Source organism: Phallusia mammillata, chromosome 2 (assembly GCF_965637545.1).
Source record: "Phallusia mammillata chromosome 2, kaPhaMamm4.hap1.1, whole genome shotgun sequence".
Lineage (NCBI taxonomy): Eukaryota > Metazoa > Chordata > Ascidiacea > Phlebobranchia > Ascidiidae > Phallusia > Phallusia mammillata.
This window is the reverse complement of record NC_137253.1, coordinates 15043307-15057453: the sequence shown is the minus strand read 5'-3', so window position 1 is coordinate 15057453 and position 14147 is coordinate 15043307. Positions and strand designations below refer to the sequence as shown.

The following is a 14147-nucleotide window of genomic DNA, read 5'->3' as shown; positions in this document are numbered from 1 at the left end:
AAAAAAAACGACGAACGCAGCATGAAATTATAGTTTACTTACTCAACATCAAAAAAGGCGGGGAAGACTAAATATGAAACAAATTTTCGATATGGATGTAATTTTCATGATAAAGTTTCAAAACGCTACATAGAACACTCTCTTCCTAAAATGTAGATGAGGCTGATTTATCTGTTGCAGTGGAGGTTCAGGTTTCACCAAATGCTTTTACACTCAGCGTTACATACAACCATAAAGCTATAGCTTAACTTAAAACAATAAAGATAGAGTATGTCTTCCGCAAAAGACGCAGGAGGTCGGCTGCACAAGATTACAATTAATTGAGTTTGCTGTGACAAGTCAGATTCAAGTTGTAGTCCAGGATTGACCTCATACGTGTGGCCGGCCACTTCAGCATGCCGCCATGTTGCTGACTACAGGATTACCTGCCCGAAAGTTACTGTGAGTCGTCGCGGTCGGTTGCGTCTCCAGGGGAAACCGTCTGCAAAGCACGCGATACGAGGGACGACACCTACTGGCTACAAATTTAAAAGATGCAAACTGCCGCACTGGATTTACAAAATGCAGAATTTTTAAACCACAGTATCTTTAAATTTATCAAACGAGATACGACTGCATCAGAAGTGCCGAGAGCTAATTAACTTCGTAAATGTATAAAAAAAATTCGACTTTGAAAAAAAATGTTCAAAATCGGTAATTTCCAAACTGCAAACTTATAAATCACATTGATAATTATGTCGGCAATCAGTTGATCGAATTTAATCGCATTGCCCCTTAAAACGTTGCAGAGTTGCTATTTTAACTGACTGACGTAACGCTTTACGCTGACGTCAGTGTCGTCGGGGGGACAATGGGGGCATTGTTGGGCGACGGACGTCGTAGGCACAGAGTAGGCCATGCGCGAAGGTAAACAACGGGAAGATGCGATTAACTTTCGCCTCAAGCAGTCGGGGACGAGATGTGTAGATTACAGGGGACTGCAGGCAAATGAATGATGACTGGAGCAGTCGCGGTGTGATGTTACACACGGAAGCACGGTAGCGGCACTTGCAAGTTGCACATGAAGCGCATGCCTTGTTGTGGGCTAGAGCCTGTGGCCGAAAGGGGGAACGCAAATGCAGTGAATGCATCATGGGCCTTTTGAAGGTACGACCGGGCTGTGAACCTAATTGGTTTGAACTTGGGGCCACCGTAATATTGGTGTTTTGTTATCGACAGTTGAATACTTGAGTAAATGGTCAACCTCCTTGAAAAGGTTATGGGGTGAAACGTAATATGGGGTAAAAATACGTCACTAAATAAATAAAACAATACGAAACTTTTTGAATGACGCAAGTTTTACTATGTTGTCATAGACCTAGAGATTTACTTCCAACGAATATATTTGCTAAAAAAGTGGACACAAAAATGGCCAACCACCATTAAAATCGATTACAAACTTGCAAACATCGACAACATGTTTAGCAATCCGTGTGCACGAGGCGCGCCCTCAAAACAAAAACTGAGCACCCAGCAACGCATAAGCAAACCTGTTGAAACAAATGGCCAATTTTCCGGGGCCGTGGAACTTGGCGTTGCGCCAGCTTGAAGACTGATGAGGTCAGATTACTACCGAAGCACACAAGGGCGCTTGTATTTTCCCCAATCGCGAAGCGCTAGAGCTGACTCGTCACGAAACCGGACCTGTCACGTGACCCCGCTTCTTTGGGGTCGTGACCTCGGTGATTCGGTTTGATGAAATCGCGAAGCTTAAACTGTGGGATTGCGTCCGGTGGGCAAACAAACAATAGGACTGATATCTTGTGGATGAGTTGATGACGTGCGCGGTACTTGATGAACAGCGAGTAGCAGTATAGGGTAAGCACCGCAACAAATAAGGCAACGAAGAGTCAGTCCGAGATTTTTGCTATAAGCTAAACAACTTTACGGCAGTCACAGCAGTCGCTAATTTGATCAAAAGCTTTGTGGCGTTTAACCGACACCTTTTATTACTGCAACATTGCAATATTTGGCATGCCAATTGTGAGATAAGTTGTTGAAATAAAACAACAGTATTTATTGTTTTCATGCCTTGAAAATCTGACCTTGCATCACTACCAAAAAACAAAACAAAATTCCACCGACCGTAACCAAAAAATCAAATTTAACGCCTCATATGACAATAAAACTGCACGTACCAATAATGCGGTCTGAATCCCCATCTCTTCTCATTATTAGCTAAAGAGGTTTTGCATTTGCAAGGGTGTTGAGAAAACGGCCGATAGCAAAATTCAATAAAGGCTCGGCTTTCAAGTTTCCATGGGCTTTGTCACGCTTTTTAGCTGGGGTTAAGAAACTTGTGTTTGGTTCACTTCAATACCGAACATGGGTTGGAAACCGGAGCGGGTGGTTGTGACCTTGCTTGCACACACACAGCTGTTAGGAGCGCAAACAATCATGCACACTCATCGCTCACGTCTTGGAATATAATCAAGATGTGTTATAAAGCTTCAAATGTACGTGTTCAAATGCAAGTGACTGTGTCACCCCTGTGAAAGTTTCATCCAAATTCACCAAACATTTCATGCCAAAAGTGCATGGACAAACTTCGGCAGAAAAAAGAAAAAAACAGAAAAAAAAACAGAAAAAAACAGAGTGAAATCAAGATGTGTCCCCTTCAGGGAAGGGGACCCATAATAAACTTACAATCGAGTGATTTTTGGAAAAGGATTACAAATAACGTTGAAAGAACTTTGTCCAGCAGCGAATAATCATAAAAAACGCCATATTTTTTGAATGTGAAAAGTGTTTGCTTGTTTGCACCATACGAAGTTGTTATCTAAACAAATTCAATCAAAGCAAGCTTGTACCTTGACATATAGAAATGCTTGGTGACCGGCTAATTCGGTATGACGCCTTCAATAGGTCAGGCGTTGTATGATTTATACATAAGTGTGCCATGGTCGCTGGTCTGCATTAACGCTTCAGGACTGATCGTAATTATGAATTTATGTACATCTCTGCAGAGCAAGCGCATTTAAATTAAAATTAAAGTTAACTGACTGTTCAAACTACAATAACTTATAACGTATGATACAAATTCATATTCTTGAAGCGAAATGGACCGTCGCTTTTCTTCTTTTTTCACCTTCTAGCTAAAAGCAAAAAAGGCAGGCACACCGGAAAAAACACGACAAAAGACATTTGGAGTAAAACTGACTCACCGGTATAGCGTGTGACGATGCAGTCGTTTACGCTCCATCACAGTTGTTTTCGAAAACAAAGCGCCCTCCTACGAACAACGGGCATCTTCCGTGTAACAGTATCCACGCATTATGCACAGAGTTACATATATAAGTGACAACTTGCACGCTACGGTCACTGCTAGTTGCTGAAGAAATACAGTAGCCGGAATTTTAATTAGATGCGGAATGTTGCACTGATGACAAAGTTGCCTTATAGGTTGTGAAAAGCTTTCACTGAAACTTTCACCACCTTGTAAACACAACAATATGAAACGGGTGGTCTGACAGGCTTTGTTAATAAAAGCTGAGTTTGTTTGTGGTGGTACATTAACAGAATTTGCGATTTTCGTTTTATTCTTCACCCAAAGACATTAGATGTGACAGGAAGCTTAACTATACATACGCACATACTAAACCCGATGTAACAGTTCCTTCGGTCCATAGTGCGGTGACGGTGAAAACAAAAATCCCCGGTTAGAAACCATTGTTTTCACTACATGTTACATAAAAGCGTAGTTTTTTGCGCATTATACACTTTAGTATAAAATCAGTTCTATTTGTTTTTGGAAGACATGCTTCAAGGTAAGCTCGTGATATCTAAACTGATTGGAGATTGGTTGAACTGGCTGGACACCAACGGACAGTTAAATGTAGTATTCAAAACCATATTCATCACATGGAATAAAAATGAAGGGGTCTTTAAACCCTTGTCCAAAATAAGGGCTAGGCTAAGTAACGTCGTAACTTTCTATTGTTTTTCGATCGCAACATGCAAAAATACCAAATAGAAATGCTGACACTAATCCTACTGAGCTGATTAAACGTCAAACAAAAAGCGTGTAATTTTTACGGAAAAATTGCAGTCACATAACAATTGCGACAGTTCCACGATATGTGACCCTAAAAACCTCTAAACAACATACAATTTCAAAAAGCCCAAATTACAGAAGATACCTAACTACATAACTGACTGTTCAATTAAACAAACTTTACTTTCAAATAAAAATGCGTATTACATTGAGTTTGTGGCGACTATTTATAACTTTCAACATGAAACTCAGTAATGGTATCAGCACTACATTGACAACTCTACGCTGGTTAAGGAGATGTCACAAACATCTTCACTTCCTACTCCAGTCGACCACCATCCCCACAGCCGCCATTGGCATCAACTCGTTAGTGACATCACGACGGGCATTGTTACGACACAGAGTGAAAGGCGGAATTTGGTGGATGGTACTCCAAGTTGTATCGAGGGTCGCAGCAGTTGGAACGCGCTTACTAAACGCAATGTATTACTCCGAAGCTGTAAGGCAAACTTGTCGGTACCAGTACTCGAGCCGATCCTGGTATTTCAGTAGCATAGGAGTGGCGGGATCAGTTAATTAAACGGTAATGTCTTTAGGGTAAAATTCTGTGACAAAAGCGCAAAACGTTTCAGGGCATCAATGAATCATTAAGAGCTAATTCCCGTGGAACGACAGACTGGATGTCTGACATGCACGCTAACGATACTCAACGATCTAATCTTTCACAAAAATAACAAATTACAGACGTAAAAAAAACGCATGGAGTAACAAAGACAACAAGAAGAAAATATGCGCATTTTCCACATCACCAAATTACCAAAAGATCACCAAAAGACGTAAGGCATCATGGTTAACTCTACAAGTACTGCATAACTACCCACAATTAAGTAACTTATGACCAATTTCAATTATTAAGGGTCACACACAAACATTTTTACCGTAATTATAAGTCAGAAGAACACCAAGAGTCAGAAAAAAAAATCCACTGTGAAAAGCATCTGGGGAAAATTTGTGACTTGTTTTACAATTTACCAAAACCTTTTAGTAACACAATTTCCTCAAAACAGTAATTATTTTAATTTCCCATCAAAATAGATATTTTTCTATGAACGTTTTACTCCAAGTTTTGCTTGTGTAACCTTGTTTGTGTTTTTTCGCATACCTTCTTTGGAAATTTTGCAACCAATTAAAAACAGCGTGTACCCCATTCCGCAGTGTATGCTTTACAAATACTGCAAGTTTTATAAATCGATTGTACAGCTGATACAACGCATTCCATTGGTTCCAAGCGCCTGTTTCCGGGTTATTGAAAACCTCAGAACCAATCCACCGGCCTCTCGAGGTTATTTAAACTTTCAAGCATATATTCGTATGTTGTTATTGTTAAAAGAGAAACGTACGATCTCCAGATTGTTTCACGTTTAAAGATAGTGTTGCAATACACCTGGTGAGCAATGTGTAAAAAAAATGTAAAAATGAAAACGTTGCAAAATCGAGCGTAAAGCAACGGCAAAATGTCTAAAAACAATCACAGAATGTAATAATACACGTTTTTGGTATGTCGAACGAATAGCTTTTGGTGAACGGTCCAATATTTTTTGTGATTTATTTCGAGGGCTATTTTGCCCACCTATGACAATGTCATATCCAAAAGCAAATTGAAACGGAAGATGTATAAAAACTGTGTAACCCTCGGAGGTGGTTCTGTCAACCAAATAAACAACTGATTGTTTTCGGTCAAAAATTGTCTTCAAAAGACTTCTAACAAGTGCTTTAGAGTTGTCAATATGACAGGCTCTAGAGAGGTAAAGCTAAATTAAATCACAATGGCTGAAATTTCATGAAATGATGTTGGCTGAAAATCACCAGTGTTAACAAGGTAGCTGAAAAATAGTTTGTTTTACCCAACACGCCCGATTACACGCTTAAAGGCGGCTTTCGGCCGTTCACTGCAACCACTGTGACCAATTACATGCATCTGTTAGCGCAAATTGATTTGACTGAAACCGCTTAAAAGGTGGATGTAGAAAAATATGAAGATTGAACGAGGCAATGAGGAACTAGCAAACGACACACCTGGTCCATGACCTTCCATAAATAACGTTTGGATACAAAACCCATTTTTAAAACATCTGTGTTTTTTCTACGATAAGAATAAACATTTTCAAAGTTGGAAACGTATCTGTTTTTCATGAGCAAAGACAATTTTTTAACACTGCCCAGCAGGTCTTTATTACCAAAGCAGGTCTTTGGTGCAATGTTAACTGTATGATTTCTTTTGTACTATGTTTCCTTTAAAAACTTACAAAAGATTTACTGTAACAGCGCAAAGACATCCAAAACACTATTGTAGGAAACATAACAGAAAAAGTTTTCCAATTTCCAACAGTTTGTAACAAATGTTTTGGATGGCGGTCATAATTTGATCACACTAGCACCTTTCTTAAACAAGAACTCGGTAACTTTAGTACCGCGGGGTCTAGCACACTGTAAATTATTCCTACCTTGGACTTGATTGAGCGAGGCAGGTGTTGGAAAGCAGTGAAACCCACTCCGCCATATCTTTGTAGGATTCGGCGCTGATGTAGTAAGTTCTCATGCCTTGGTGCTCTATCTGGTGAAAAAATGGTTACCAATATTTTATTTAACGTTTCAAAGCGCTTTTTAATCGCAACCGTACGGCTAGAATAAATTACGAGTATATAAACCAAAAATTACAAGGAATGTGGCCGAACCGTAGTTGTACAAACTAAAGATTCATAAAACAATGTATTTTGTACTGTATGCTGTTGGCTAAAATCTTACTTTTAGATAAAAGTGAAGCAAAACTTTAAAAACAAAAACAAGTTTTAGAAATCATTAGCTGTCTTCTGCTTGATAAACTACAACTTCCCCAATAAGTTTGTTTGTAAAGGTTCTTGGGTTTTAAACAGACGTAATCACAACCGTAAAACAAATCTTTACAAGATGTCCGATTGCATTCACTTAGCTCTCTACTGCCACATGTGGTAAACTCACTTTAAACGTGTATTTTCTGTTGATTTTGTCGCTTGGTGTAGCAGTTGAAATATCATAGCTGGGAAGTACAATGCTGCCCAATACTTCCTCCTCCTTGGAATCTGGGTAAACAGGAAACTCACATTATATAGAAATAGTTTTTTTGCACATATTGTATTTTTAGTTAAAACTTACAGAATCTATTAAATCAGTGGTTCCCAACCTTTTTTGTCCTGTGCACCCTTTTAGTCCATATTCAAATCTAATTCCCCCCTACAAATTTAGTTTGCTAAAATACCGTTTACATGAACATTTTAATGTAATTTTAGTACAGAAATTAAACTCTCAATTATAAGCCTAAACCGATTATATGAGAACTTATTTTTCTTAGCTCGTATATGACAAATGCAGCAATAAGACAGACCACCAGAAAGAGTTTAATATTGTGACACACATTCCCCCATACAAATCACAAAATTCCCCCCTAGTGGGGAATTCCCCCCTGGTTGGGAACCACTGTATTAAATGGTACATAAGGCAGGAATATCGATATGAAAGAATTTATTTTAAGTTATTGATCAGCCATCAAGGTTTACTTTTACAACCACAAATATTTGCGACTACTGTATTACCTTTGTAGTAGAAAAGACAGAAGTCGGAAAGCACAAACCACCTCTTCCTCCAAATCTTCATTCCTCCCATGCCACTGCTATCCTGTTTGTACAACCAACCACTTTTTGTCACCACAGATTTGGGATCACGTCGAACGACTGTCATTTTGATTGCTTTGTTTAAACTTTGGCTTGACCGTCTTGCTGAGCTGGGCCTTTTTTCTTTAGGCTGAAAAAGGTCACATTTTTTCTTTGTGTATATTGATGGAAAAATATGTTTCAAGTTAGACACAACTAAAACAACAGAACTTAAGGAGGCACAAACTTGATAGTTGCTATGTGCAAAGAAGATGCATAAGTAAATAGACTGCTTTATATGATTATTTTAAAAGCTTTATATATCACATACCTCTTGTTTTTCTACCTTCATTTTGTGGTTCTTAAACAATTTGATGTTGTTGAAACAAAGTGGTAAACTAGAATAGTGGTTTTCCTATATATTGCCAGTTTATATATACTACATCATATTTAACGATGTATCACATATACCATTTACTATATTTATAATGGATATATATTTGGCATTGGGTCCCTATCTTTTTCCTGGCACTTTATAACATAATTGTTTCTGCAAGCATAATCTAATGGGTCCCCACACATATGCATATGCGATTTGGTAACAGTAAAAATAGGGCACAATCATTGTTAGATATTTACCAATTTACTATACACATCATTTGATCTACACATATGATTGCTTTTGCAAGCAAAAACGAATGGGTCCCCACACGCGCGTTTGTGCGGATATATGGTAAACAAACATCCTGGTTATTTTTAGATTCTTAAGGAAAAACTTAACCAACTTTTGCCTTAACCCAACTTTACTTTAAAGTTTTGTCAGTATTCTTTTTGTATTATTATTGTCATATAATTACAAAAAAAACAGTAAATAAGAACAGGAAAAATACTTTCAATTTAATCTCATGCTTTGACCTTGATATTGTCATTCAAGGTCAGTTTTTAAACACAATTTTCCAAAACTGAAAATGAGCTTGATAACTTAATAAAACGACATAGCATGGCTGCACGAAAACAGCTGATTTGTAATCACCAACACGACTGTCTCGTAAAACGTCCGTCCGGACGTCAAGCTGAGCACTCCCGCTGCACTCACCCACCTTAATCGTAAACGAGTGAATTGTGAGCACTCCCGCTGTATTCACCCGCCTTAATCGTAAACAACTGAATTACTACCTTGAGATTTGAGAGTTCTATCTGACTGACAGTGTACACATATTATGGACTGTAGTGTAAAAGTAACTATTTTGCCGATTAAGGTAATTTTTTAAATACTAAACAAATAACCTACTGCAAACAACTGTTTAACATTTCAGCACATTGGGGCTTGTATTTCTGGCCTAAAACTTATTATTTTGGGGTTTAAGGGGTAAACATGGGTGAATCCAATAAAAAGTTACAAAATTCTTTAGAATGGCTTACATTGCACCAACCAACAAAGCATGAAACCCTCAGATTATGTACTTGGGTCAGTACAGCCGTTTTTAACTTTTTTCGTTTTGGGGGCCTGTGGGTGAACCGCTGGGTCATTTGGGGTCAAACTTCAGGAGGATCAAATTCGGAACAATAACTAACACCTGTGCAAATTTGAATACATTTAAAGCACTCTTTTTTGACCAAACGCATTTAACAAACAAGCGTTAGACAGAAACGAATATTTTGGGGTTTAAGGGGTGAAAATGGGTAAATCTTTTTTTAAGGTACAAAATTCTTTGAAATAACTTATATTGCACCAAACAACAAAGCATATAACTCCTAAATGAAGTACTTTAGCAAGTATAGCCGTTTTAAAAATTTCACGTTTTGGGGGGCTGTGGGTGAACCGAGGGATCAAACTGGGTCAAAATTTACATGGACCATCTTTAGACCAATATCTGTAATGTGTGTAAATTTGAAAATGTTTGAACCATTCTTTCTTGACCAAAACGTGGGAACAAATCCGCGTTAGAAAGAAAAAAAGAAAAAAAAATATAGACAAAAACAATATGTGTCCCCTTCCGGGAAGCCATATTTACATTGCCAATTCAAACAAATGTAAAATGCAACCAGTGAATATGGACATAACATACATTGCTGGGCAAAATATTAGTTGGTTAAAAAATCAAAATCTTGGATATATATTATAAATTATGTACACATAATAATAAGCTACTGTAATTCCAACGCAAAAGAAAAATTAAAGCTAGATCTTTAAACTAATGCTGTTCTAAATTAAGTCTTACATCAAAAAATTGCTACCTAAGGCTACCTTAAGACTTTATACACAAAAAGTGGAAAAATTTAACTTACAGTGCTTCTTCTAAAAATTGGTCTGGTAAGAGTTTCGGTGAATGAAGGTCTACGTTTCTTTTTCTTCAGCGTAGTGTCTCTGACAAACACAAAACAACTCTTATAGACAATCGAAAACGTTTGTACATTAATACATTTAACAGGAATTTTTTTAACCAAAACCCAAAAACAAATGTATCCAGTTATCAATCTGTAGGGCATACTTCATATTTTATTTTTGAAAATGACAAAAAGGTTAAAACACAAGAAAGTCAGATGAGGTGAGAGCTAATGTTGTTTTAGCTGCAAATTTAAGTGCTGATACAGGGCCCTCAAATCGAGCCCAGTCAAGAAAGTATGTAACAACACTTGTGCCAACTTGACTAACAAGATCGCTTGTGGTCCAACCACATGTGTACTGTAGACACAACAAAACAGCGACAGTGTATAAAACTCTCGGTTTTTATGGTCCTGGCTTTTCTAGCCATAGTACATTAAATGTTTAACATTGCGTTCACTTCAAAAAATGTAACTATATTTCCACATGACAATTTCAAATTTCATGCCAGATGAACATATTTTGTGAAAAAAATCAGTAGATCAATATACAATGTGTGTTCAATTAGTTTTTCTATGGAAATACTACAAGTGACTTCAAGGCACATCAAATCAGCAGCTTAACTGAGTCATGTATGTACACAAAAATTAAACATTTAACTATCATAGAGCTTTTTGATTGCCTCATAGGATTATGTTTGCCAAGTGGCATGGGAATTTGAAATCACAACAATTACTCAAGTGTCATTATAAATACGATGTTAAATGTGTATAATGTCTGATATGTCAAAAACCTTGCATGATATGAAAATACTGTCCACTAAAATACTATAACAATCTCCACACTTACTCCACTGCAGCATTTTCTACTTCATTTGGGTGATTAAAGGTGGTTGTCCTTTCGTTGTGACTGCAAACAACAAATATATTGAAAAAATAGGTAAAGTTATGTGATAACAGTCCTGATTCTATAATGTAAACAAACTTTTTTTTAACAAACATAAAACTTTAATATTGCCTGCTAAAGCAGTCATATCACGTTGTGTTGTTTCGGTCAAGTTGGTAACAATCAACCACTTAAATGTTGCTGAGAGACATTTGCTATTCATAGGCAGTGAGAGTAACATTGGAGCAACAAACCACCAAAACCAATAGACAATGCAATAAATTTCCTCAAAGTAGAATTAATTTTGCATTGGACAAATGTCAAAGTTCGGAACAGTTTAACAGCACAGCTATGTTGAATGGGAAGGCAGTTAGCTTGAACTGAATGACATGACAAAGAGCCGTTTTGGACAAACAAAACACTGAGGCCTTTGTACTACAACGACCCAGCACAAATAATCTTGAATAAGCATTTGAAATCCTAGTCCAATAAAAGTAAAGGAATGGCATTCAGTAGCACAAAAGGGTGTAACTTTACTACACAGAACGATTACCCTACTTTTAAAGTGTCTTTAGCTTGTCCACATACCTAGTGAAAAATGATGCCTTCCCTTTAATTGAGATTCAAAAGCACAAAAAATGTACGCACAAACATGGGCTGAATTAAAAAAGATTTGATGTGTAAAATCAAAATATATAACTACGTTAAGTTTTTCCGGCATAATTAGAAATCTTTTTGACAAGAATTCAACACACTTTTAGAGATTCTATTGTTACTGAAAAAATATTTGACAACTTAACAAGCTGATATGCACAAAGTGTAACGCACCACTACACATTAAACCATCAGAAGCAAGTTCTTTTAGTTTCTGAAAACAATATGTATTTTTTAAACGCTATTTATTGAAATAAGTAATATTTGCAACAAAAATTAGGGGTGTATGTGTAAAAAAATACCTCAGTCCTAAACATGTGTAACATATTATAATAGCTACGCTGTTTTAATTGCATACAAGAAAACAAAAAAACTACATCCATATTTGTTGTAGCATCCAGTTATTTTGAGATAAAGTATGCAGACCCTTAAGCAATTCGAAAGACCAATTTTTCTCCCAAGTTGGGAGTCGCTTAAATCACAATAACAGGTCTAGCCTGGGGCATGAACATTAGACCATGTTGAAATGTTTACAAACACAACATAAACGTGTATAGATATGCAAGGTACATGCCTTACACAAAGTTTTTACATATATATTTCAAACCCTCATAACAACATGTTGTCACTATTTTTTATGTACACATACAAACCTTGCACACAAATCAGAAATTTATGATTTGTAAATTTAATGTCATGCTTATGTTAAGAAAGTTTAAGCCTGACAACAGTGAAAATCCTTTGCTGAAAAAAGTCTAAAAAATTGAACTTGTGGCCATGCAGCAACTGTACATTCCCAACAAGCTTGCACTTTTGGCGCCAAACACTGTTGGTGACTTAATTTGGAAAGAGTAGTAGGGCAAGATTTGCCTCGCGGCACACAGCAAACATACGGAGCAAACATTGTTACACCCAAGACTTCAAATATATGAGCGTTTGATGACCTGTCGCATACTGCCTTACGCTGCACATTACACCATGAATATCAGATAAAAACATATCCACCATAGTAAGTACATACTTTCGTGTTATCACAGAGAATAAAACAAACTAGTTCATATTGTTAAAACTGCTTTGTTTTTTATCAATGTATACCCTGTATAATCCAAAAGTGAGCCACAAACAAGCACTGACCAAAGCAGGTAGATGTAACATACAGCTGTTGAATCATCACACAGACCACTATTTAATTAATGTTGCATTTTACCAAAAGTTTAACAATTCTTGTCATTAAATCCTAAACATTTAATTGTGAGTTATGACAAACCAAAAAAGGTATTGACATACTTTATGAAGTACATTGGTCCATCTGGTGCAAATCCTCTTTCCCAACCACTTGGCAAATCTGCAAACAAAATGATTTATCTTTTTGCTATAAAGCACAAATTTGTAATCTGTTAAAAATGCCCACCTAAAGTTCTTTGAAAACCAGTCATTGCAGGTTGTCCAGTGTCAGGATGCAGCCATGTAGTTGTTTGTTCTTCATCACTAAAATTAGACAATAAACAGTGTTGTTGACATTGTGTAAGTGAAGCATTGTCTAGCTTACAACACCAAAGGATCATATGACAATTTTTATTAGTTTTTTAACCAGATGCAGTACTTTTTGATTTTTGTGTTTAATGATGTCAGGTGTCCGCAAAAACTGATAAATGTGATGATCAAAAGAATCATACAGTCATTAAATTAACGTTTTTGTGATACCAAATACTCAGTAACACCTTCAGTGCAATACAGGAAACAATACACAGGTCGTTGTGTTTCCAACTACATCCTAAAATTCTGCACGAACATATTTTCACTAAACAAACATTTCTTCACAATTTTTGACATACACAACAAGAACTAATATTTCACTTATTCATTTTTAGGTCAAATTAAATGTATAAAAATTACTTTATGAAGAAAACTCGTCCATCTTGGGTAACTCCAAATGTCCATGGTTCAGGTAAAGGGTCTTTCAAGAGATCATCTGACATTGCTTCACTTTTTGTTTTTTCACTATCATTGGATAATTATTTCAACTAAAACTTTAACATACAAGTAAAAAAATTCAAGATAGAAAACACGAATCCAATTCTGATTAGTTACTTACTTATTTAACAAGTTAAAAGATCATAACAAACGCTCTCTGAGATTTGGCATAAGTGTAGTCGTTATGTTTATGTCAATAGTATAAAACAGAATGCAAAAACATTTGATAAGTTATTTTTGTGATTTTAAAATTAATTATTTTGAAAAGCTTCTGCAAATTGTTTATAAAATTCTTTACCCACATATTTCATATTATCAAGCAAACGATAACATTAAAATAAAAACGGGCGTTATGTGGATTGCGTTAAACAATTAAATAAAATATAAAACAAATACAACCACTCTTTATTTACATCCTGTACAATGTTTGCTTAAACAAGGAAGTAAATCCGAATGAACTACACGCAATCAAATTCAGACCTCAGAGAGAGAAAATCATGCAATTTTACACACTAAAAGGTTTAACGACCGACGCGCAAACAAACCTTTAATTTGGTTGGCCTGTTAACATCGACACGGTTCACTGCAC

The 14147-nt window shown here is 36.5% G+C and overlaps 1 protein-coding gene across 1 annotated transcript in view; it reads right to left on the bottom strand.

Annotated features, from left to right (window-relative positions):
* Window positions 1–13633, bottom strand: part of LOC145215641 (uncharacterized) — a 36729-nt gene extending 23096 nt beyond the window's left edge. The window contains exons 1-10 of the mRNA XM_080084372.1: window positions 13481–13633; window positions 12996–13072; window positions 12872–12929; window positions 10895–10954; window positions 10009–10087; window positions 8505–8510; window positions 8051–8080; window positions 7663–7870; window positions 7052–7152; window positions 6538–6647 (exon numbers count right to left, since the gene is read on the bottom strand). Coding sequence (XP_079940498.1) covers window positions 6538–6647; window positions 7052–7152; window positions 7663–7870; window positions 8051–8080; window positions 8505–8510; window positions 10009–10087; window positions 10895–10954; window positions 12872–12929; window positions 12996–13072; window positions 13481–13563 — 812 coding nt within the window. The 5' untranslated portion in view covers window positions 13564–13633. The remainder of the gene's footprint in view (window positions 1–6537; window positions 6648–7051; window positions 7153–7662; window positions 7871–8050; window positions 8081–8504; window positions 8511–10008; window positions 10088–10894; window positions 10955–12871; window positions 12930–12995; window positions 13073–13480) is intronic.
* Between the last annotated feature and the right edge of the window lie 514 nt (window positions 13634–14147).